General features: G+C 46.3%; 1 protein-coding gene across 2 annotated transcripts in view; it reads right to left on the minus strand.

Moving 5' to 3' along the window:
* Nucleotides 1-16,055: 16,055 nt before the first annotated feature.
* The window catches only part of COP1 (COP1 E3 ubiquitin ligase), a 181,474-nt gene continuing 171,961 nt past the window's right edge, over nt 16,056-25,568 (minus strand). For both annotated transcript variants that reach the window (XM_048497500.1, XM_048497499.1), the window contains exons 19-20: nt 19,169-19,213; nt 16,056-17,091 (exon numbers count right to left, since the gene is read on the minus strand). In XM_048497500.1, the coding sequence (XP_048353457.1) occupies nt 17,074-17,091; nt 19,169-19,213 (63 nt within the window). In that variant the 3' untranslated portion in view covers nt 16,056-17,073. The remainder of the gene's footprint in view (nt 17,092-19,168; nt 19,214-25,568) is intronic.

Here is a 25,568-nt window from a genome sequence, read left to right on the forward strand (position 1 = left end):
GACGCCATCGCAGGTTGTTGCCCCTCGGCGTCCTTTCACGCTTCGCTCCCCGGCTTCCCCTGGTACAACTGAGGAGTTGCGCCCATATGGCAAAACGAAGGTGCTTAGTGAAGGCGCCTAGAGCGGTGTGGAAAGGTGGAGGGGAAATTCTGCGTGACGCAGGCTAGCGATGCTTAACACCTTATAAGTAGGACGCTTATGAGAAGCTCATGAGGTGGGCGGTTTAATGGCGAAGGCCTAAGAAGGGCTTTCTTCTCCTCCTCTCGCGATCCGCTTAGCTCTCACCAGCACAATTATTTTCAGTGATAATTCGGGTTCTTTGGACCTCCCTATCGGAGAGGTCTTCAAATTCACAATTGAGCATTAGCTGTGAGGCTTTATATGAGGCTTTTTTTTATGGATAGGTAAGGTCGCTTCATCCGGGCCAGGATCTTCCCCCCCACGCTGATACAATCAGTGAACTGGAGGCTCCCTTGCCGCCTTCAGTCTTGGCCCAGTTTTCCTTGCTCTCTCTCTGAAGCCGCTGTTGACAGATCCTTAGCTGCTGTTAGACCTACTACTTGTCCTCTGGATCCGCCCATCCTGGCTTGTAAAACTTGCAGGGTGGTTACCAATCTCCATCTGTTGAGTATCATCAATGGCTCCCTCGAGCAAGGAGTCTTCCCGGATGGGTTGAAGGAGGCAGTGGTCCTTCCACTCCAAAGACCACCGTTAGATCCGGATCTGGCCAGCCGCCACCACGCCCGCTTTCAATCTTCGCTTCTGGGGAAGGTAATTGGTGAGAGTGGTGTTGGAGCAGCTTCGCTTGGATGACACATCGGCTTCGGACTTCCAGTCCGCTTCCGGTGCAGTTGGCATGGACGGACTGTCTCGCCGCCGCCACAGACACGCCCGTATTCAGCTCGACCGAAGCGGATCGGCGCCTGGTATTGTTAGATCTTACCGCGAGCGCTTTCTGATGTGGCTTCGACCACTTCCACCTTTTGACCCAATCGCTTCCGGTCGCTTCTGCGCGGGCACTGGGTTCCTTCAATGGATTGCCTCGTTTCTCCGGGCCGCCGCGAGGTGCGGGATCAGGCCTCCCGGAAGTGCCCGCTGATTGCGGTGTACCCCAGGGGCTTTACTATCCCCGGGCCGCTATTTAATATCTATATGCTACCCTTGTTCTCACTGGTACGGAGCTTTGGGCTGACCTGTCACCAGTACGCTGATGACACGCAGCTCATTCTGTTGATGGAGGGGAGCAGTCACCGCCCCCGCGCTCTCCAGCACTGTTTGGAGGCGGCTGCTGGTTGGTTGCGGCAGAGCAGGTTAAAACTGAACCCATCGAAGACGGAGATCCTCTGGCTTGGCCGCCAGGGAGGGGACAGGATTTTCCAGCCACCGTGTGGGAGGGGGTCACATTGGCGCCGCATCTCCTCGCGGCGTTAGCCCGGGGGGTCCACCTGGATTTGTCTCTTCTAAATGGAGACCCAGGTGGCCCATACAACCCGCTGCCTTCTTCCACTTTCTCGGCCAGGCCCGGAGGCTGGCTCCTTCCTCTCCTCAAGCAGACCTAGCCACTGTGATCCATGCAACGGTCACCTCCAGATTGGACTATTGTAACTCGCCCTACGCTGGCCTTCTGCGCTTGATCCCGAGACTAAAAAGCTGGATTTCCAGCATGCAGCTGGGCGCTGCCTACTTACGTGGCAGCATTCATCTGGCGATCACATCCAGCTAGCCTGTACCGGCTTTGCCAGCTGCATACTGGCTTCCCGTGGAGTTCGGATCATCTTCAAAGGTGTTGGTATTGACCTTTCAGGCCTTTAATACGCTGCCTTCTGGGACCCTCAGGATTTTCTCGGTAATCGCATCACCCCCCGGGTATGTCCCCTGCACGGCCTCTGCACGCTCAATACCGGAGGCTAATCTATTAGTGGTCCCTGGCCCCTCAATGATGCGCGGTGCTGGCTCTCCACGCTTGGGCTGTGGCCTTCTACGGCTCTGGCCCCGCCTGGTGGGAACACTCTCCTCTCCAGTTGTCTAAGACCCCTCGCGGGACCTTTAACGAAGTTCGGGCAGGGCTCCGTAAACGGAGCTTGTTCCACTGGGCCTTTGGAGGGACCAGCCGCTGAAATGGTGCCCCCAGCCCGGCCTATCACCTCAGATACCATTCTATCGTGGCTCGCCACCCTCCCCCCCCTTCTTTTCTCTGGGAGAATTTTAACGAAAAATGGGGTTGGTCGGACGCCTTCCCATTATTATTATTATTAGTATTGTGTAACCGCTGTTTTAAAGATTTTAATAACTTATTTATTATGTTTTATGTTGTACACCGCCCAGAGCCCCCAGGGGATGGGGCGGTATAAAAGTTTAAAAAATAAATAAAATAAATAAATAAATAAAATTAATACTTCAGAGATGACCCAATCCTGGGTACCTCCTCCTCCACACTTCAGACAGTGATGGGACACAGAACAGGGCATCCTCTGAAAACTGGAGTAGATAAATTCACATGGGCAGAGCAGTCTTTAGGACACCCAGTGTTCCAGACCATTTAGGGGATTCCCAAAGTCAACACCAGCACTTGAAACTGGGTTTGGAATCTGGGAGGCAATAAAAATGGCTGCATCTTGGGGTGGCAGGGTTAAAAGAATGGTCACAGTTTCTAGCTGCTGTGTTCAGCACTCCACAATACAGAAAAGGGTCTGAAAACTTTCCAAAGGCAGTCTCACAAACGAAAATGTGCGTTGGAGTGGATCTGCTTTCCTCCAAGGGTGCAATTGGCAGGCTGGTCTAAACTGGGCAGAGACAAGTAACAGTAGCCATTTGACAAGATCTGCCCAGCTCTGGCCCGATCCTACCTCTCCGTAGACTGCTCGCTCGCTCCCTTCCTCCCTCCCTCCCTGGGACCGCTATCTGTTCTTTGTCTTTGAGCTTTGTTTTCCAGGTGAGGCCTAATCTGCTCGTTAGACACTTGCTGGCTTTTGCACTTCAAAGCACTGGGAAGTGTGGGTTGTTCTGACCTCAGCGAAGGTTGTGCAGTCTCCTTTCTGTGAGATTGGAAAGGTACCATTCTTCCCATGGGAGCTGGTCCCGAGCGGGTGGTGTTATGTGATGTGGAGGGGCATGGAGTGGGGTATAATGGAAGATGTTTTGGCGCTTAATTTTAGTTCTAGCAATAGAAGTCAAAATGCCTTTTCTTGATGCTGTTTTCAATGAAAGAAGTCATATAAATATGAAGTCATGTTATTGAACAGTCGAGGGACACAGCACCGTCCGAACATCTAAGAGCAATTCTAGGCCCAGGAGCACAATCCCGATTGTAAAGATGGAAACAAACCCACATTTAACACAGGTGGTGTACATGATCTAACCCTGGAACTGGAAGGGGCCACACAGGCAATCTAGTCCAATGCCCTGCTCAGTGCAGAACCAGCCTAAAGCGTCCCTGACAAGTGTTCATCCAGGGGTCTCTGCATCTGTTGAGGATTAACTCCTTGCAGAATCCCAGCCTTCAACTCTGGTTTGAGATTTAAAAATCCATTCTACAACATCAGCATCCCCTTCCAACCTAGTTTGTCTGCCTGTGGGAGCAGCAGTGGCGTAGGAGTTAAGAGCTCGTGTATCTAATCTGGAGGAACCGGGTTTGATTCCCAGCTCTGCCGCCTGAGCTGTGGAGGCTTCTCTGGGGAATTCAGATTAGCCTGTACACTCCCACACACGCCAGCTGGGTGACCTTGGGCTAGTCACAGCTCTTCGGAGCTCTCTCAGCCCCACCTACCTCACAGGGTGTTTGTTGTGAGGGGGGAAGGGCAAGGAGATTGTAAGCCCCTTTGAGTCTCCTACAGGAGAGAAAGGGGGGATATAAATCCAAACTCCTCCTCCTCCTTGTGAGAAGCATGCCCCCAGGAAAAGCCTGGAGTGGCAAATATAGACGGAACAAATGCATCTCCTCCATCTTAGGCTCTGCCAACATTTGGTTCTTCTCGAACTCCAATTTTCCTTCCTTGCAGACTTCAGCTGGACCCGACGATATAAAATGGAGAAGCATAAGGGCTGTGCTCCACGCATCCACATTTCAAATAGCAGCACTGCAGAATCAAATCCAACAAACAGAAAGCTAGATGGAAGTGTTTGCAGAAGCATTTAGTAGTGCAGTTGGAGGAATATTAAAAAACAAACAGAAATAAATTATCCATTTTGGCTGTAGCCCGATATCATGCAGCCAGGCTCAGAACTTGATGCATATTGTGAAAATTGGCAATCCCCCTGTAATTTCTTTCTTGTCTGCCGGTGGTGTATCGTTTGAGTGATTGAAGAGGACGAAAGAAAAGAATTGTAAGCACAGAAACACAATAGTGGGAATGAAAACTAAACACCCAAATAATATCCTATTGGCTTTAAAGAGGATGCATGTTTTTTAAAAAATGAAGACACTCCCACCCTGCCATTCAGTGATTAAATCTTTCAGTCGTTTGGCTGTTCCTGCTCCCTAGATGGTCTTAGTCCGCTCTGAGCTGGAAAAAAACAGCCCTTAAGCTGCTATGCAAGCCCATGACAATGGGGGCAATTTTTAAAACGTGCCCTACTAGTCATTTCTCTACTAGGACATAGTTAGGACCAAGATGGAGGCTAAATCTTAGTTCTGAACTCTGATGCTAATGGGGGGGGAGGGGTTCTGCTTGCCACATTCCTTTCTAGCCCACTCCCTAATCATGTACGCATAGCAGTAAAAACCACCTTTCTTGAAGCCTCTGCCATTTCAATCTAGATGACAAAAAGCCACAGTGGAAAAATGTTAGGATTTTATAAGTGCCTGCTTTCATTCAGTCAAACAAGAGTCACATCACTAGAATCACTCCTTTTGTTGAAGTCACATCACTAGAATCACTCCTTTAAATGCCCTTCACCCACAGTTTGAACAGAAGAAACACTCATATGACCAGATAAAAAAGAAGAAGCAAAGAATGGAAACAGTGGTGTGGGGGTAGCAGGCAGGGCATCCAAAGGCCCCAAGACCACTGCAAATGTATAGCAGAGTAGGTTTTTAGCAGAGGTTCAGAAGAGTTGAATCAGCTACTGAGGAAATTATTTTCAAAATACAAGAATGTTTGGTGCCACTGTTCCAAACTTCAAGTGCACCCGCCTGGTAACCAAACCACGCCAGCCTGGGTTGAGAGCCAGCGTGGCGTAGTGGCTAAGAGCAGGTGGATTCTAATCTGGAGAGCCAGGTTTAATCCTCCACTCCTCCACCTGAGTGCCAGAGGCTTATCTGGTGAACCAGATGTGTTTCCGCACTCTTACATTCCTGCTGGGTGACCTTGGGCTAGTCACAGTTCATTAAGAACTCTCTCAAGGTGTCTTCTTGTGGGGAGAAGAAGGGAAAGGAGTTCGTAAGCCACCTTGAGACTCCTTACAGGAGAGAAAGGTGGGGTATAAATCCAAACTACTCCTCCTCTTCTTCTATGCATGACCTTTGCCAATGTGAACATGAAATGCAAGACTGCTGAGTCCACTTCAGTGGCACAATAATTGAGGCTACTGAAAAGAGACAAACAGCAACCAGAAGAACCTGAACCTGCCATCAAACATTGCAGAAAGCCGATGACTTCAAATGACACAACATACATAGAAGACTTTACCTAAAAGGAAAGAACATTAAAAAGGATGTTAAAGGGAGAACTTGTCACATTAAAAAAAATGTTATCACTTTGCTCAGGGAGTGCTACATTTCTAATTAAAGCCAGACACTGAAATTTGCATTCAGCTTGACAAGAGAATGGAAGTTTAGAGGGAAGTTAAACAGCTCCCCATTTAATTTGAGGAGCTGCTTCAGGAACACATTTTAGAGCTTTCTTCTCCTCCCAAGATTTGTTTTGCTAGTACAATAATTGAGAGTTAAACAAAGACACAGGGAAGAGTGGAAGACAAGAGATGCCGCCAGAGCGGGGGAAACAATTAGACCTTATAACATGCCGGTGGAAAACTTGCTACTATGAAAATCATCTAGCAAGCATTGTTACTTTCCCAATGGAAGCATACGGGGAGAGAGGAGAACAGGGAGATACAATCTCTTGTAAAAAAAATGGGGGGAAATTACAAAAATAAGACCTAGAAAACCTGAATGCTTCACAGGTTATTCCTACCACAACAACACTTCTAACTACAGCCAAACTCACCTGAATCTGATAAGTATTCACTGATTTGTGGTGTGGCCTATTTTCTGAGGCATTCCCAAGTGATATGATTTGTACTACTATTTGAATAATCTGAAAATGAACCCGGAGAGTTAGTGGACTTTATTGAATCCCATTGAAAAGTCATGTTCCAGACCAGCAGAAGTGAGTGGCTTGGATTATGTGGTAAATCTCCACGGGAGGAAGGCATCTCTGCCACCAGAGCAGGACTACCCTGCCTCCTCCGTTTTACTGCAGTCCAGGAAAACCCTTGAATAACTGCTTCTGGGCAAGACCACCCCAGGAAGAAAAAGGGTGGAATCAGAGGCCTGCTGAAGGAGAATTAGCAAATTATCTCACCCCTCCATCTTGCTGTTTGTGGAATTTTTTTTCATGGGATCTAACCCCGTAAGCACACAGACGACTCCACCTCACTTTGCAATGATATAAGATATGCCATTCAAGAAATGAATGGGAATATCAGCAACAAGCCCCATACCTCCCAGCTGCCCAGCTCTTTGTAAGGTCACCCAACTTTAGCAAGTCACCATCCCTCTTTACCAGCTCCATCTATACCAGGGGTAGGGAACCTGCGGCTCTCCAGATGTTCAGGAACTGCAATTCCCATCAGCCTCTGTCAGCACCGGCATGTTCCCTACCCCTGATCTATACGATTAGCATACCTGAGCCCTTTGGGGGAGGGCGGTATACAAATAGAATAATACAACACAGTGGAACTCCTAGTTTCTCATTGCCTCTCGGTTTCTTACCACTGGTTTCCAGTGGCTCTCTTTCTTATCTCCCATTTTTTTCAGTAGAAGCAAATTTGTCTCAGTTTTCATACTGCTGATTCTGCAGTAAGGTGCAGGGGTTTGTGTGGGATAGGAAAAATCACCCAGATTTGTCTTGTTACAGGTCTGCAACTCTTGTTTAATGCACAATAAGTCTGCACTGCCCCATTTCTCTTAGACAAATCTTTTGTAAAGAGGGTAAGTCAGGAAACATATAGAACATAAGCAACAAGTTTCTCAGCTGGATCAGACCAAAGTCCATCTAGTCCAGCATTCTGCTACTCGCAGTGGCCCACCAGGTGCCTTTGGGAGCTCACATGTAGGATGTGAATGCAATGGCCTCTCATAAGGCTGTTGCTCCCTGGATCACCTGGTCTGTTAAGGCATTTGTAATCTCAGATCAAGGAGGATCAAGATTGGTAGCCATAAATCAACTTCTTCCTCCATAAATTCATGCCCAAGCCCCTCTTTTAAAGTTTTATCCAGGTTAGTGCTGCCACTCACTCACCTCCTGTGGCAGCATATTCCAAACACCAATCACACGCTAAGTGGAAGGCAAAGTGTTTCTCTTTATTAGTCCTAATTCTTCCCCCCAGCATTTTCAATGAATGCCCCTGGTTCTATGTATTGTGAGAAAGAGAGAAAATTCTCTCTGTCAACATTTTCTACCCCATGCATAATTTTGTAGACTTCAATCTCTATATCCTCTCTCAGCCGCCTCCCTCTCCAAACTAAAGAGTCCCAAACGCTTCTGCAGCTCTCTCCTCATAGGGAAGGTGCCTCCAGTCCTCAATCATCCTTTACAGTTGCCCTCTCTCTGCACTTCTTTCTTTTTCTATTTCTCCTCAATATCCTTTTGAATGCTGTGTTTACCACAGAACTGGACACAGTACTCCTGTAAGTGCGGCCTCGCACCACTGCTTTTAGTATATAAGCATACAACAATCTTTGCAGTTTTAGCTTCTCAATTCCTTTCCTAATGATCCCCAGCATAGAGTTCTATGCCTTTTTTTTTATAGCTGCCATGCATTGAGAGCTTGACATCCCCATGGAACTATCAACTAAAAAACGCCTTAAATCTCCTCTTTTCCTGGTCTGTGACTGATAGCACTGGACCCCTTTGTAGTGTGTATGTGAAGTTTGGATTTTTTGCCCCTATGTGCATCACTTCATACATTTCTCCCGCTAGCACTTGAACTGCATTCTGCTATTTCTGAGCCTACACTCACCTAATTTATCAAGGTCCGCTTGGAGCTCTTTCTTTTGCTAGCATCCTTTGTGGTTCTCACCTAACCCTACATAATTTGGTATCATCTGCAAATCTTGGCTACACCACGCTATCTATGCACCTCTACTTCCAGGTCATTTATGAATAGGTTAAAGAACAGATCCTTGGGGGACACCTACCTGTATTATCACCGACATCTCTCCACATGGTGGTGAGAACTTCCCCATTTACACCCACTCTTTTGTTTCCTGTTTCTCAAATCCAGTTTTTTAATCCATAGGAGGACTTCCTCTTATTCCTTCTCATCATTGCTGAGTGCCTTTCTCAACAGTCTCTGGTGAGGAACTTTGTCAAAAGCCTTTTGGAAATCCAAAGTAGACAATGTCCACCGGGTTCAATTCCCTTGTCCACATGCCTGTTTACACCCTCAAAGAACTCTAGGTAAAGCTTTGTAAGACAGGATTTCTTGCCTCTCCTGCAAAAGCTTGTTTTCATGCTGACTCTTTCTCAGCAGGTCTTGCTTTCTACATGTTTTTATAATTTTATCTTTTAATGATAGATTCTACTAATTTACCAGGAACAGATGTCAAACTGGACTGGCCTGTAATTCTCGGTCCCCCCCTAGATCCTTTTCTCTAAAGATTGGTGATGACATGGGCCATCTTCCAGTCTTTCAGGGATGGAGCTCTGATTCCAGGGATAAGTTGCATATTAAAGTGAGAAGATCAGCAATTTCATGCTTGAGCTCTTTTAAGAACTCTTGGGCAAGAATGCAACCTGGGCCAGGGGATTTGGTAACATTTCAGGCTTTATCAACATGGCTGCCAGAACTCTCTTCCCTTTGTCTACCACTCATCTTCAAGCTAGTTCCCTCGGATTCTCGCCTCCTAAGAAGCTTGGTATTCAGGTGCAGGGAATGTTCCTCACCTCCTCTTGGGTAGAAGACAGCATGCAAAGAATTCATTCAGCTTTCCTCTGCAATCTCCCTGCCATCTTTTTTTTTAGCACACCCTTTGTTCCTTTTGTCATCTAACGGCCTATCCGGGGCTTCCTTTTCTTTTGCTGGCTTCCCTCTGCCTTTTGATGTACCTTTGAAGAACTGTTTGTTGTTGGTCTTGACATGTCTCGCAGCCATGCAAGTGCCCTCTATAACTCCTTTTTTGCCCTCCCTTTTAAGAAGCTAACCCAGTTGGCTTCTCTTTTGCTTACACCATTTGTGTTCCCTTCCTCATATTCTTTCTCTATCAGTCAAACTGGACTTCCATTTTCTAAAAGACATTTTCTTTTTTCTCTGGATAATTTCTCTCAACCTCTCTTTGTTAAATCCATGGTGGCTTTCTTTTGGACTGCCTGCTGCCTTTTCTAACCTTGTGGAACACATTCCCAGCTTGAGCTTTTTATTACTGTGTTTTTAAATAACCTCCAAGCATCCTGGACAGTTTTGACTCTCTTTGGATTTTCTCCTTTCAGCTCTCTCCCAAGCATCTCATCCCCTCATCTTTGAGTAGAAATTTCCCTTTCTGAAGGTGAATGTAACTACATTAGTAGTTAAGCTGCACTTGTTTGCATGCTGAGATACCTGAATCTGGACAGCATTGTGGTCACCTGTTCCCTATCGCCTCAACAAACACTGGACTTCCTCGCACCATGTGGGTCCTGGGTCCCAGCTATAGAATTAGATCTAGGATCACTCCTCTCTCCCCTGGGTTGGTTCCACAACCATCTCGCTTTCCTAAGCCACAGTCATTTAGCATATCCAGGAATGTTCTTGTCCTTTTTACTATGACCTGAACATGCATTTTTTTCTCCAGTTTATATGGGGATAGTTAAAACTACCCATTACCACTACAATAAGTTATTTTGTTTTATGTTGGCCTCTCTAATTTCTTTTTCTAGTCTCAGAATCCTCTTGTGCGCTTTGTCTGGGGGACGATAATATATTCCTAATATTAAACTGTTCCTTTCACACCTGGTATTGATATCCTCATTAGTGATTCTGTAGGGGGAAACATGCTCCCCTTGCATTGTCTATTTTATGTGATACTATGCTCTCTTTGATGTAAAGGGCAAACGCCAATTCCCCAATGCGCCTTTTGTCCTATTCCTTCCTATAGATGCCTGTAGCCTGGTATGCAACAGCATCCTGTACTGGTTCTCCTCGATTCCACTACATGTCTCTGTGTAATGCCTCCACTTTATATCAAAGTCCCTCCTTCAAAAACTCTGTACTCTTAGCTTCCCCATTTTAGGGTTGAATGCTTCTACTTATTAGCATAGAGATAACCTGTATACCCTGTCTCTGTCCTTAACCTGGGATTTATGTGCTTTTACCCTCAAGTGCCTTTTGTGGTAAGACACTATCCCTTGTCAGCATGCACATTAAGTTATGTTCCTCGCTGTATGTGGCTTGGATTTAGAAAAACCTCCCTCTCTGTCTGCATCCCCATAGATACTGTATTCCAAACCGAAGTCACCTCAGCTTCTCCTGCGGTCGGCTTTCCCCCCCAGTGATCAGTTTAAAAGCTAAGTTCTGTCACAATTTTTTTTAATGTTGAGCGCCAACAGCCTGGTTCCTCCTTTGGTTACAGCATGAAGCCCCGTCCGCTTGTATACAGGCCTGGCCTTTGTCCAAGTAAAATGTCTCCCAGTTCCTGACACAACTTAAAACCCTCTGCCTTTACAACCACCTTCTCATCCAACGCATTGAGACCCTGTATCTCCTCGCTTGCCTAGCTCGCCCTCCCAAGGCCATGGAATCGGGTGAAAGCATTTCCCTCTGAGAATGCCACCTTTGGAGGTCCTTGGACTTCCAACCCTTGTTTCCTAGCAGCCTAAATTTAGCTCCCAGCCTAAATTTTAGCTTCCAGAACCCCTTCCCTCCGGCTACATTTTCCCAATGTCGTTGGTGCCAATATGGGACCACAACTCTGTATATAGTCCTCAATTGACTATTAGCTGTGAGGCATTCTTGCGAAGGCTTTTTGGCAGGATAAAATCACATCACCCCGCCAGAGATTCCTCCCCCACACTTTGTTCATAGCAATTAGTGAACTGGAGGCTCCCTTGCCGCCTTCAGGCCCATGTTTTGCGTCCATAGTTTTCCCTGCTCTCCTCAAGGCCGCTTGTTGATGTAGCCTTCAGCTGCTGTTAGACCTACTACCTTGTCCTTCTGGATCCGTGCCCCTCCCTGGCTTGTTAAGCTTTGCCGGGAGGGAGCTACGGTCCCCACCTGTTGAAGATTATCAAATGCTCCCTTGAGCAAGGAGCCTTTCCGGGTGGGGTTTGAAGGAGGCAGTGGTCCGCTTCCCACTCTTGAAAAAAGACCATCCTTAGATCCTGGCGATCTGGCCACACCGCCTCGTCTCAATCTTTCGCTTCTGGGGAAGGTAATTGAGAGAGTGGTGTTGGAGCAGCTTCAGGGTTTCCTGATGACGATCACGCTCGATCCCTTCCAGTCTGGCTTCCTGGGTATGGGCATGGGATCGGAGACTGTCCTCGGGCCGCCACTGGTCACAGATACGCTTTCCGTATGCAGCTTGGACCGGTAGGCGATCGGGCAGCTTGTTGGTGGCTTGTTAGATTCAATCCTGACCGCAGGCGCTTGATATGGTCGACCACTCATCTTTTTTGGGCCATAGCACTGGGCCTGGCTGCTTCCAAAGTGCGGGGCACTGTCCTTCAATGGATTGCCTCTGTTCTCCGGGATCGGAGTCAGCAGTGGTGTGGGGACCAAGCCTCCTGGGCGGTGCCCACTTCATTGTAAGGTGCCTCAGGGAGCTGCTATTGTCCCCTGCTGTTATTTAATATCTACATGCCACCCTTTTTTGCTCAGCTCGGTAATGGGAGCTTTCGGGCTGGTCTTTGTCATCAGTACGCTGATGACACTCAAAGTTCATTCTGTTGATGGAGGGGGGGGCGGCTTCATCGCCTTCTGCAGCTCTCCAGTAATCACTGCTTCTCGGAGGCAGTTGCTGGTTGGTTGCAACAGAGCAGGTTAAAACTCAATCCATCGGTAAGACGAGATCCTCTTTATTAGCCGTGGTGGGGAGGGGGGAATTTCCAGCCACCGGTCGGAGGGGGCCTTTGTATTGGCGCCGGCCCCTAAACTCAGTTCCGGCAGTAAGCCTGGGGGTCCCACTCTGATTCGGGTTTCTCTTCGTCAATGGAGCACCCAGGTGGGCACCATATAACCCTGGTTGCAAGCTCATCTTCTGGAGCAGTGCTCCGCCGGCTGGCTCCTTCCTCTCCCACTTGCAGACCCGGCCACGTGATCCATGGCAACGGTCACCTCCAGGTTGGACTATTGTAATCCTCTCAGCTTCTACGCTGGCCTACTTCCTTGAGGTTGATCCGTAAGTTACTAACTGGTCCAGAATGCAGCGGCCCGTCGCCTTCACGGGAGGCGCTTTCCGCGACCATGGCTCCGTAACTCAATACTGTGTCGCTTGCAACTGGCTCCCAAGTTAAGAATTCGACGGATTGTCTTCAAGGTATGGGTAAGTGCTTACCTTTTAAGGCCTTTTACGCTGCCTGGGACCCTCATACCCAACCTCGTGGGACCGCATTACCCCATATGTTCCACTTACTAGGCCTCTGCAGCAGAGGCCAGCAATTTTGCTGGTAGTCCCTGGCTCCCCTCAATGATGTTGGTTGGCCTTCCCACTGCCAGGGACTTCTTTGGCGTCACAGCCCTGGCACCTGCCTTTGGAACACTCTTCCTCCGAGTTGTCCGGCTCCCTGCGGGAACCTGTGAGTTCCGCAGAGGCCTGCAAGCACATTTGGAGTTGTCTCCACTCCGCCTTTGGAGTGTCCAGCCGTTGACTGTAGTGTGCCCCTTCACCCTCCTCTATGTTTGGGCCTCATTACTCATCTATGGGACTCCATACGCTCTTCTTCCCTCCTGGGAGTGGTCTTAATAGGAATCATGGGTATTGTTTATTGTTTTATTATTTGTTGCATTTTAAATCTAATTCTAAATTATTTACATGTCTATATGTATTCGAGAAATTTTATAGTTGTTAACTCACTTCTAGAGTTCTCTCTCTGGGATTGGGCGGTATATAAGCATCACTGATAAATAAAAAATAAATAAATAAACCGCTGACTCCACTCCCAGCACTCGTCTAAAAGCCTATCTTCAAGACGAAGCGATGATTAACCGCTAAACCTTTCGCACCAGGCAGGCAAATCACCATGCTGTCAATATCACGCCTCTCACAAACCCATAACTCTCACATTTCTAATGATCGAATCACCCACCACAAGTGAGCTCCCCACCTCCCTGAGGTGGTATCCCTCAGTGCTTTTATGAGGTGATAGCTTGATCACCAGTTAAGGAAGGGATCCCATTCCAAGGGAGCATTTTCCTCACCTCAGACTGGCACCCTCTGTCCCTTTCAAGACCTTCATTCCTCCATGACATCTTAAGAGATGTCACCTTGGGATGTGGGACCCGGCTGTTAAGTCCCTGAAAGCCCTCGCTGGCTCGTCACCCTCTCTGCCTCTTTCAGCTTTCCTCTCCAGACCTTTGCCACCTTGGCTTCTTAAGAGAACACACACGTGCCTCTTTTGAGTGCCAGGAGCTCATTGCAGCAAGGAGCACACCCACCATTTTAATTCTGTCCTAGTGGCAGATAGCTTCATACATGTGACACTCCAGTAATACACACTGGAAAGCCCTCCCCCTGCTGGCTTTCTGCCTTCATATCTCGATTTGTTTTAGGATATTCAAAATATTAAGCTTTTGGGGTCACTGCCCCCTGGGAGCTATCTGCACGTATTCATTCAAGCTGTCAAATATGTCACCTATTAATTTCATAAAACAAAATTACCAATTGAAAACTGCGCGCATACACACTATGCTACCGCCGCTGGGTCCAGAGACTGAACTAGAGCCCCACCTCTTAGGACAGAGGAACAAGAGATGAAACCTCGGCCAACCCCTGTTAAGCCCCCACCTTCCAGATTCAGCAGCCTTAGCTCAGGAGCCTTTACAAGGAGAAAAAGAGATAACCCCCTGGCAAAATACACTGTTGCTTAAAAGCTGTGGCTTTGAGAAAAGCTCCTCCGTAAAATGAACAATACCAGCAGGTCAATTCTGCTCTTCCTGCGCTGTAAGTCTTCTTCCCACTGCTGCTACTCCTCTCTGCTGGTTCCAGAGACTTCAGACCTCTTTGGACAGCTTTCTGGTGCGACATTGGTCCACTAGCTCTGAAGCTGGTCCTAGTGTTATTGTTTGTTACTGTTTTCACGCATAAAACACCTTCATTCACCAAAAAATGTGTTTTTGGAAGGGTATGCCTTTTTTTGGAGTGCCCTATGAACCATTAATTGGATTTCCGTATACATTGATTTCATGGAAATTGTTTCTACTCAGGTTTTCATCGGGTTTCGCTTTCTCATCAATTCTTTTTCGGACGGATTACCAAATCTAAAACCTGGAGGTTCCACTTCGTATAATACATGCTGGGGATCTGTACCATGAACAGCTATTATTGCGTTAACAATAGCCATGTAAGCAGTGACTGTATAGTGCTTTGAGTATCATAGGATGTCATGCAAAATGACATAGGATGCTCCAGAAAGGTGCATGATAAGATAGGACCCTGGCCAAACAAGGGGTAACTAATTTAGAAGCCAGGCATCTTACTAGAATGGATGCTTTTGCATATTAAATTTCTATCCCTCATTGTTTCACAGAACCACTCCCCCCAATTCTGCTAACACCGATGTTTAAAGAGGTACCTACGAACAAATCCGATTACCGTATATACTTGAGTATAAGCCGACTTTTTCAGCACATTTTAATGCTGAAAAAGCCTCCCATGGCTTATACTCGAGTATATACGGTAATTCCAAGATGGCAGCTGGAGCTGGGGCTGCTGTGAGGATCCGGTAAGCATGTTGCTCCTTTTTTTCTAAGTCACCAGACAGCTGTAAAAACAAGCTGTAAGGACAGCCTGCATAGCATTACAACTAGGTTGTGTGTGTATATGTGTGTATGTGAGAAAAGAAACCGAGGCATTTCTCTCCTAAGGGTTATTGGTGTGTTGCATTCTAGATGAATACAATTCTTCATACAGTAGTTTACTGCCAAATACTGATGTTGCTGAAGACAAAGAATTTCTTTGGAGCAAAGTTTAGGCTGGCATGGCTATGAATCCCAGAATTATACTACATTAGGAGGGAAACTTTGGTTTATTTGTATTCCTAAAGTCCTGGAAATCTGCTCATCCCTAATGCAAACTCTGTTAAGTAACTCTATCTCATCTTGCTCCCAAATCTTCTGTTCTCAGCTGCTTCTGAGTCAAGTTCGAAGGCTTATACTCGAGTCAATGTTTCCCAGTTTTTTGTGGTAAAATTAGGTGCCTCGGCTTATATTCAGGTCGGCTTACACTCGAGTATATATGGCAATTATCAATAGGTGAGTAAGTAGCTTATATGGAAATCATTCTTTCATGTACATGGCAAATGCAGAAGTGTAGTATAAATGTCAAACAATTTCTGTAACACAAATCAACCTGACATCTTGATACACAGACAGATTCAGAAAATTGTTTTTTTTTAATTTTCCTTGTATTTCAAATTATCTTCTTTCAGCTGAAGAGTGGGTAACATGGAGAATGATAGGTACAAAATTCTCCCCCAACGAAGATGACAAGAAATGAGCTTGCTTAAATGAAAACTGGGATCCTCAGAACTGCATTTAAAGTCATAGCAGGCTGCAAAATTTTGCTTTTTGTACATTACTCTGCCATTGCCCTCATGTATGTTTAAAAAATTCGTCCAGTCCGTGGCACTGGGTGAACATCTGTGGCTCCTCAAGAAGCAGAGATCCCCCCTTAACTTTTTGGCCAACAAATGAACCAATCAGAACACCTGGAATCACAGTTTATTTCCCCCCATTCTCTCCACTTGTACAATTAAGAGTATGCATGGCTATTAAAAAATAAGGCTAGCGTAGCCTATCCCCCAAAATATATTACAACATTCAAAAAATGCTTGGCTTCTGCTTTCAGTTGAATTCTCTCCGCATAACTCAGATCAAAAGAGACACGACACCGTCCTTTCACGACAGCTTGATAGCTCACAGTGGTGGTGAGGAATAATTAAGCGGCGTCAGGCCCATTCCCAATCAGCATGTATCCACATCAATGCTGGTATCCTTGCTCAGTTGGCAAGCAGGAGAGGTGGCCAAGGAAAAATGTGGATTTGGAATTAAGAGCCTTCTGCATGCCTTTAGGTAATAGTCTTTTCACATCAGTCTCACAGGCTGTTCTGGTCGGTTGCACAAGGGGCTTCAAATCTTTGGAGAGGTCAACTTACCTGGACACATAACTTGGTTCAAAAAACAACTCTAAACAAAACAAAGCTAATCCAATCTTTTTTTTTTACTTGAGCCCCTCAAATTAAAATTTAGAAAGTAGTAATCCAGAAGATGGTTCCATAACAGAGGCCTTTGAACCATTCCTGACACACAAAGGTAAAACCTATCACCATATGCATCACAATAGGGCCATTTCCCTCATACATGTAGATTCACCAATAAAGTGTAGCTTCGGATTTCATTTCTTTTTCTGCTGTTTTCAATTAAAGAATTCAGTTTCCTTCCTCCAAAAACCCCTCCTCGTCATAAAAACCATACAAGCTACAGAACCACCAGCAGGAAAGTCTGTGGAGTTAACGGTGATGGAACTGAATTCGCTGGTACTTCCCAGAGTCCAAAGGTGTCCTAAGAGTGTCAATACGTAAAAACAACCCCCCTCCCCTCCAATGTGATCACTCTGAGAAGGAAGAGCAAGTTAGCTTCAGCTTTGTGCCCCGCTGAGAATCCGGAACAAAAGCACAATCAAGGATCCCATGCCTTGATCTAATATGAGATTAGCATGTTTTTTCACACCAGCTCCAGCACCTAGTTGATAAAGAAAAAGAGAAATACGCAATTAAAAAGAGGGATTGACTCCGTTTCACTTCATTTGCTAGGGCCTGTCTACCTGTACCTATGGCCACCTTATTGATGTCCAACCCCAGACAGGTAAGGGTGTACAGGTGCATGTAGTTTAAAAAAAAAGGCATGAACAAGAGTGGGGAGATAATGCTCTCCCCAATTCATCTCCTCTTATTTGTTTCCTTAAATTGTATTTGCTCTTAGCCCAAGCTAGCGTCAACAATGGAAGTGAGAAGCTAACAGAAAAAGTGCCTGACTCTACAAAGTATGCAAATGAAAGGGAGGGCTCAACTCCTCTCAGCCATTCGACAACAATTTGATCAGAGGAAGGCAAACTCAGCTTATATAGGAATGGGGATAAAATGTGATTCAACGAACACGGCATCTATCTAGCTCCGTGGTGGCGAACCTTTGGCACTCCAGATGTTATGGACTACAATTCCCATTAGCCGCTGCCAGCATGGCCAATTGGCCATGCTGGCAGGGGCTGATGGGAATTGTAGTCCATAACATCTGGAGTGCCAAAGGTTCGCCACCATGGAACTAGCTTGTCCCTGAAAATTGGGCTGGTTCCTTTCCTTCCTTGCTCTGCTCTTCCGGTACCAAAATGAGGTACCACTTTAAGAAATCTCTGGCACAATCTAAGGAATAGTATTTTCCATTTTAAAAGGGAGAGAAACACAGGAGGGGCAGACCATGATGTTATAATCTCCCTGCCAAAGGGGTTGTCTTCCTAGCCTAGTGGAGATGGCACAGAGCAAGCTCTCAGCTGATTCTTCTGCTCGCCACTGTAGTGACTGTTTGGGCTCAATACAATTGTTTCCTGTACTAGGCAGGCTCAGATTGCAAATGTGCCACAAGGGTTATGGGACAGTAAGGAGAACAAACCAGAATACGGCACCATTGCCAAGAGGAGGCACTTGCTTTAAAAAAGAAATGTGAGTGTTTAAAGATCCCCCCTTCCACCCAGATCATCCATGCTCATCCCCCAAATGAGTTCAGGTACAGTAGATCTAAAAATGCCCCCAAATATGATCATGAGTAAATCATTATAGCATGCACACTAGTTTCTCTCTTGCTTCATATTATACTCAGCTAACCCCTGGAGCCCATTCATGGTTCTTCTCCAGGCCCCCAGTAAAGAGAGACTAGAATAAAATGCTACATGGTGTTGAAAACAGCACTGGGCTGGGCGCAACGTTCAAAGAACCCAACAGCTGCAATAGAAGCAGCATCCTTAAAAATCAGTGCCACGGGACAGGGGCCATGACTCAGTGGTAGATCATCTCCTTAGCATGCAGAAGGTCCCAGGTTCAATCCTTGGCATCTCCAGTTGAAAGGATCAGTTAGCAAGCGATGTGAAAGACCTCTGCTTGAGTTCCTGGAGAGCCACTCCCCATCCAAGTAGACAACACAGACCTTGATAGACCACTGGTCTCAATCAGTACCAGGTAGTTCATAGGTGTCAAACTTGTGGCCCTCCAGATGTTATGGACTACAGTTCCCATCATCCCCTGCCAGCATCAGGGTATAATAGAGGACCAATGAACTAGAAATTGCTGTTCATCCCCTCCCCCCTTGAAATTCAAATAATGCAGAAAATATACACAGGAGAGAAAAGAAAAATAAAATAGCTCCAAAAAGCTCACCACATAAGGTGTCTGGGACCCCTATTTCCTTCTTAGCACTCTAGACATTTCTGCACTGTGGTCTGTATCGTATCTGACTAGCACAGAAACCACAAAAGCAGTACAATTCAATTGCTTTTCGTGTTTCATTGCTCCAATAATCTAGCTCCTATCTGCAGAGGTCTCCTGACAGTGCCAAGTGGACATTGGCTGCGTTCCACACTGCTTCTTAATTGGACACCTCTGATCTCTCTATTCTCACTGCTCCAGCATGCAGAAGAGACAAATAAGTCATTTTAAGTCACAAACAGCTGCAGAAGGGAAGTGTGCTTGTAGTGGCTTTTCCAAGTTCTACTGATCTTGGGGCTACCAACAGCCATCCTTTTAAAGCTGGACGAAGGAGGCAAACTTACCTTAATTGTACCCTGACTGTTAGCAGCAATCAGCACGTTCGATTCCTGCAAAAGAAGAAAAAACAAGGGTTGTAGCAGAGGCTTCTTGGAAAGGTTTCACTGGGTGCTGTTGATCTCCCCATTTAAACGGTTTTGAGTCTGGAACTCCAGCTAAAAAGTCAGTTATGGGATATATCCTTTTCAAAGCCAGCATCTGAAGCAGCCCACAAAAAAGCAATGCGACAGAACTTCACTTCTAAATTACTGACAACCCAAAGCAACCTCCAGTTCTGTGGGCTGTGGAAAGAGGCAAGGAATATGAACGGGTTTCTTTGTTTTCCAACACACATATAAAAAGTCTTCAGTGCCTAAACTGAGCTCCATAATTGCCCATTAGTTTTAAAAATCTAATCCTTACATACAGCCAGAAATTTAGAACAAACATTAAGAATCTTCTTTTAGAAACTTGTTAGAATGACGGAATAAAAAACCAGCTTAGAAAACACATATTGCCATGATTTTGATCAGGCTTCTAAAGAATCTTTAATCTTTCTGCCAGAAGAGACTTAGTGTGTGGCCACCAAAATAAGCCACCCACTTGAAATATCTTAAGGAGCCATTTCCTTTCATTTTGCTGAGGAGGCGCCAACAGTGCGACATACATAGGCCAGCTCCACTATGCCAAGTGAGGGGAGAAACCTCAGGCGGCAGAGTGATGAATTCTCTATAAAATAACATTTAAAAAAAAACAGTGTATCACCATGCTGCTTTATGGCTACATCGAACACATTAAAATGCAGGAAACCTGTATATTCATCTGGTGCATTTGTCAGCTAATGGCTGCAGCTGATGGCAAACCCTGTTTCTCCTACCACAAAGTGTGAAATGGTCCCTGCTTGTGAAGGCTTAACTAAGGGTATTGCACTGTGGTGCCCAGACATGTGCATAGTCTACACATGAGAGAAAATAAGCATGGAATGGTCAAGGCAAGTTTTATAGGTCTGGGCAAGGAAGCATGGTGCAGTGCTTAAGAGTGGCGAACTCTAATCTGGTGAATTGGATTCGTTTCCCGGTTCTACACATGAACCCCTGCTGGGTGACCTTGGGCTAGTCACAGTTCTCTCAGAACTCTCTCGGCCCCACCTACCTCACAAGGTTGTCGTGAAGAGAGGAAGGGAAGGAATTGTCACCTGCTTTGAGACACTTTGTGGAAGAGAAAAGCGAGGTATAAATCCAAATCTTCCTCTAATGCACATGAGAAGTGCCTTCACAGGACTAAGAGTACCATTACCTTTTCTGAAGACTCACCAGGTGTAGGGGTGAGCCCCGCGAACCCAGCAGAGCCTCAGAGAGAGCGCAGGAATGCCTGTGCCATCTGTGCCCTTCTGGGCACACACGCTCACCTGTCACAAGACCCCATGAGTCATAGGTCATGAGATGCCTGACTCACTGTCACAAGATGTCCTGGACAAAGGGACAAAGGGGTGCATACCCCCAGGTATGGATTAGGCCCGGACAGGAACATTTCCTCTCTCACGTACGCAGCCCCATGAGTCATGTACTGTACAATATTCTCCCGCTCTCCCGCCCCGCCTCTTGGAAAACCCTAATAAAAGGTGCCAGGGACCAGACTACCGCAGTGTCGCCGGATCCACGGATCACGCTTCCTACCACTGGCTTCTCTCCACCAGATGATATCGCTGCGTCTCGCCTCTTCCTTGCGACCCTCACGGGCCGATTTCAACCAGGGAAAAAGGGGGGGGACCAGGCATCCCTCCCCCCCGCCCCAGTACTGTCTTCAAAAGGTGGAAATGCCAATGTGAAGGCAATTTAGGGCTTTCATTGCTGGACTGCAACTAAGCAAGCTCTTAACAGCTATTCCATTAGAAGCTGCCCCCCCCCCCCCATTCTATTTCGGGCCTTAGTGATGCAGAGTTTTGGTTACTGCCTTTTGTCTAAAGGCTGTTGAATTTCTTTCCATAAGAGTTCTTGAAAGAGGGCATGTTTATAGATGAATATTTCAAGACATTAGCGAAAAAGTATTCCTTTCAGTAGCTGACATCCAGTCAAGTGTGGTATGCACATCCAGGGCCAGCAGCTATGATGTAAACAGACATTCTCGTTTGCGAAGGGAAATGAGACCACTAGAACAAGAGGGCGCTCCTGTTCTCCAGTCTTACAGGACTATCTTATAAGACAAAGCCCATTTTAGCCTCCTGACACGTTTCTCTGTCACTGACCCACTATTCAGAAGCATGCATATTCTGCAGCCCAGGAGGTGATAACTAAATGCATGCATTCATGCTGTCACACTATGCATGGAAATCTTATGTATGAGAAGACATGACAGATACAAGGACAGCTACTGGAAAGTGTCAGAGCCTGCCGGTCTCTCTCTGAACGCCTCTGATAATTTGGTATTTCAGTCAAGGATCTCTATAGGACAGATGCTAATAAATCTCAACACGGTGCACTGCTTCACCTCAGAGCCGCTGCTTTCCAACACTTTCTCTCTTGGTCCTGTTAATCACCAGTCTCCAGCTTTCTGTACAGCAAACCCAGAGTCTGGCAGGGGGTGAGAGCAGTTAACACCTTGTCTGCCATTGACAATAGAGGTACTTGCTTGTGCAAGCACTCTAATCTTGCTTTCGCTTTTAAAAAGCGCCATCTAAAATCACTTTTCACAGGGCACAGTTCTCAGTCATTAGCTTCCAGATACAGACACTTTCTTCCTCACTTGCCAGGCTTCTTCCTGGCGATTAATATTCCTGTTGACTCTTCTTCTTTGCCCTCCCTTCCTCCCTCGGGTCTCGCTCTGTAGTTCAAGTCGCTACTCACCTGCTTTTTTTAAAAATCAGAAACAGTTCTATTTCTACTGCATTATTTAACACAAAATAAAACAAAAAAGGAAACCATGTCTTGTTAGACCATCCTGTGAGGGCGGGGCGGGGGAGGGGAATTTTCCTTCCACTGAGTTTCTTCAGCATTTTCTCCTCATCTCATCTCTGCTACTCAATCAGCAAATATCGCTTCTTTTCCTTGGTCTTTTAGTTTTTAGTCTCCTGCCAATCCTTCCATTTTTTTTTCATGCTAAGCTTAATTATTCCTTTAAGTTTCCTCAATTCTCTAATCATGCCCATAATCTCTAGTCAGCCGTTTACATCGACTTTCTATCAGTCCGGCAAATATATCCCCAAAGTGTACATTAGCCTATATCTATACCAACCTAGAAGAAACGAAATTACTGTTGTGAAATATTCCTGCCTAGCTGCTGGGATCTGTTTTTCACATGCCACAGATGGTCTCGTGATTGCTATTTCCAAGTCTGAACAATAAATTGGAATTAATGGATTAGAAGACTTGATGGGTCATAACCAGAGCAAGATGCAACTCCTTTCTCTCAGTCTACCTCCAAGGGCGCTTTCTCAATATTCCACACAACAAACATTGCTGCTGGTACTGTCCCTATACATCGGACTCAATCTCCCATATTTTGCTGTATTGTTCAAAGTATAACAACTTTAGAATTGACTTGTGGGCACGGTTACCAACAGGATTCACGCTATTCTCCAATCTTATATATATAAAAAGCTAACAGTGTTTTTGTTGATGACAGTGTACCTCAGTAACTGCTGGGCCAATTCCTCTGAAAATTCCCAGCCACTATAGTCAGCCAGGCAAGAGTGTTTTTAGAAGTTCACATACCTGAAATTTCACACCTGGCCCAGGTAAAACACCTTTTTCCTGGCGCTCCCTGGTGAAGGACATGCAGCTGTCTGTGTGTAACTGTCACCCTTAGAATGTTCGTGCTGCTTAGAATGTTCACTCAGACGGCCAGATATGAGCAGTGAAAACAGTACATAGGCAGTCACTCGAGTGGAAGTGAAACACACACGCATACACCCGAGGGAGAGGAAAGGGAGGGAGAGGGAGGGGTGGCATGCAAGGGAAGAGAGGGAGGGAGAGGAAAGGGACAGAGTGGGAGGCATGCAAGGGAAGAGAAGTGAGAGAGGGGAGACAGTGAGGGTGGCATGCAAGGGAGGGGAGGCAGGGTGCCCAGCATCTTGATATGACCCACCAACCCTGGCGGAGGGAAAGGGAAGGAGGGGTGGCATACAAGGGAAGAGAAGTGAGGGAGGGAAGAGAGTGAGGGGCGACATGCAAGGGATGGGAGGGAGGGGCCAGGCACCCTAAATTCCCTGAATACTGCGGTTACAGTTAAGAAAACCAGGCACGCATTACTCAGGAGTAAGCTCGGTACAGCAACTGTGACATACTTTGAATGGCTGCGTCGCGCCCCTCAGAGGGTTTGCTCAGAAGCGACACCCATTGCCACCAACCAAACTTACTCCCCGCTAAAGGATCATGACCAGCCAGCCTAGATGTGTGGGAGGGGTGCCTTTCCATTCCCCCCACCCAAGGAATGCGGGCACGCGCATCAATGACATCGCACAGTATTAGGCTGCGTGTTTGCATGAGCACGTACTGCTGGCCTCTGCAATTGATTTGCTGCTACTGTTCCTTTCCCATTTCACCACAATAAGCCACAGCAACGCGTGGCCGGGCCCTGCTAGTAAAAGAAAAATGTTTAAGCTCCTGAACAATTCCAATGTAGAAATTTTGGAAGCAGTTGCCATATTTTTAAGGCGTGTTTTACAATGTAACAATGAGTGATTTTTTAATGTAGGTGGAAATGTTTGACATTTTCATGATTATATGCCTAATAAAGGTACTGGACTGGACTGGAATTAATAGAGTCTTGCACACAGTGTATGCTGTAGTATTCCAAGCCTCTTACAACAAGACATGTGGGACCATTTGGAATGCAAAGACACACACTTGTGTATGCTGTTCTGTATTTCTTACAATAACCAATGAACAAAGACTATCCTTCCCTTGCGTCTGACAAAGGGAACTCTGACTTTCACAAGCTTATGCTGTGAAACTCTTGTTTATCTTCAAAGCGCTACCGGACGACAATCCTAACCTTACGTGCAAAAATCATAACCTTGAAAAGGTGTGAAATTGCAGCTGAGTTTGCCACGCTTGGGATGAGATGTTGGTGTAGGGGACATTTTAATGTTCTGAGTGTATCTACTAGCTTAGAATGTGACGATTTAAGGAGGTACCTGCCCACCACCTTCAGAAATGTACCGGGTGCTTAAACACACACAGCTTTCTACCAAAATAAAACCCAGGATTTTAAGGACAATTTATGGAATGAACGTACAGGCATTTCTACAAATCATAATTTTAGAATTTCAATATCATTTAACTCAATGTTATTTTGATATCTTATTGGATATGCCACCCAGGTAATGTAAACATGCCACTGTGGAATAGTTGAAAGGGCAATTCGGTTCTGTCTTGGAAGTTGCCATGACATGGACACACTTAACAGCATATCCCATGTATTGTTGACAGCTTTCACGGCCGGAATCAACTGGTTGTGGCAGGTTTTCCAGGCTGTGTGGCCATGGTCTGGTGGATCTTGTTCCTAACGTTTCGCCTGCATCTGTGGCTGGCATCTTCAGAGGTGTATCACAGAGGGAAGTCTGTTACACACTATGTCCACACAGGACACAGTGCATAACAGACTTCCCCCTGTGATACACCTCTGAAGATGCCAGCCACAGATGCAGGTGAAACGTTATGAACAAGATCCACCAGACCATGGCCACACAGCCCGGAAAACCCGCCACAACCAGCATATTCCATGTTGGTCTCAAGAACTAAATCCAGAGACTAAAGCTCTGTGTGTAGAGGTTAGTATTAATGAATGGCGCTATTTCTGAAGGGTATTTTAGGGTGTGTGTGTGAGGGGGGTGGGGTCCGAGAGAAAGAAGGAAACACTATACTCACACTTATAGGTTATAGCTTTAATTTCCTAGATTCCTTGGATGCTTTTAAAAGGCTTTGGTAATACACACATGGGCAGTCCAATTCTTGGGAGGGGGGGGGCAAACAGGCTGATGGAGGTGGGGCAGGGCCATGCTGGCGCATCTCCTACCTCTGCTAGTGTAAGGCTTCCACCCGGGCTTTAGGGCTGGGGACTACCTCTTGGGGGCATCTGAAAAGTTGGTATAATTCCATTTAGCACCATGGAGGCCTTTCAGGTGGTGGTTTGTTTTTTTTTCAGTTTGTTTGTTTGTTTTGTTTTGTTTTCAGACAGCCCACCTGTGCTGCCTGAAAGCTCTCTGGAGCCAGCAGGTAGAGTGGTAGCAGTGCTGACCCTGGCCAGCCACTGGAGGCATTTGGACTGAGCTGTTAGTTACTTCATAGGTCTATGCAACTGCTGCTTTCAATCTAGACTCTTGCCCTCTTTAGAAGAGTTTGGATTTATAAACCCCTTTCTCTCCTATAAGGAGACTCAAAGTGGCTTACAATCTCCTTTCCCTTCTCTCCCCCCCCCCTCCCCCAA

Source organism: Sphaerodactylus townsendi, linkage group LG05 (genome assembly GCF_021028975.2).
Source record: "Sphaerodactylus townsendi isolate TG3544 linkage group LG05, MPM_Stown_v2.3, whole genome shotgun sequence".
Lineage (NCBI taxonomy): Eukaryota > Metazoa > Chordata > Lepidosauria > Squamata > Sphaerodactylidae > Sphaerodactylus > Sphaerodactylus townsendi.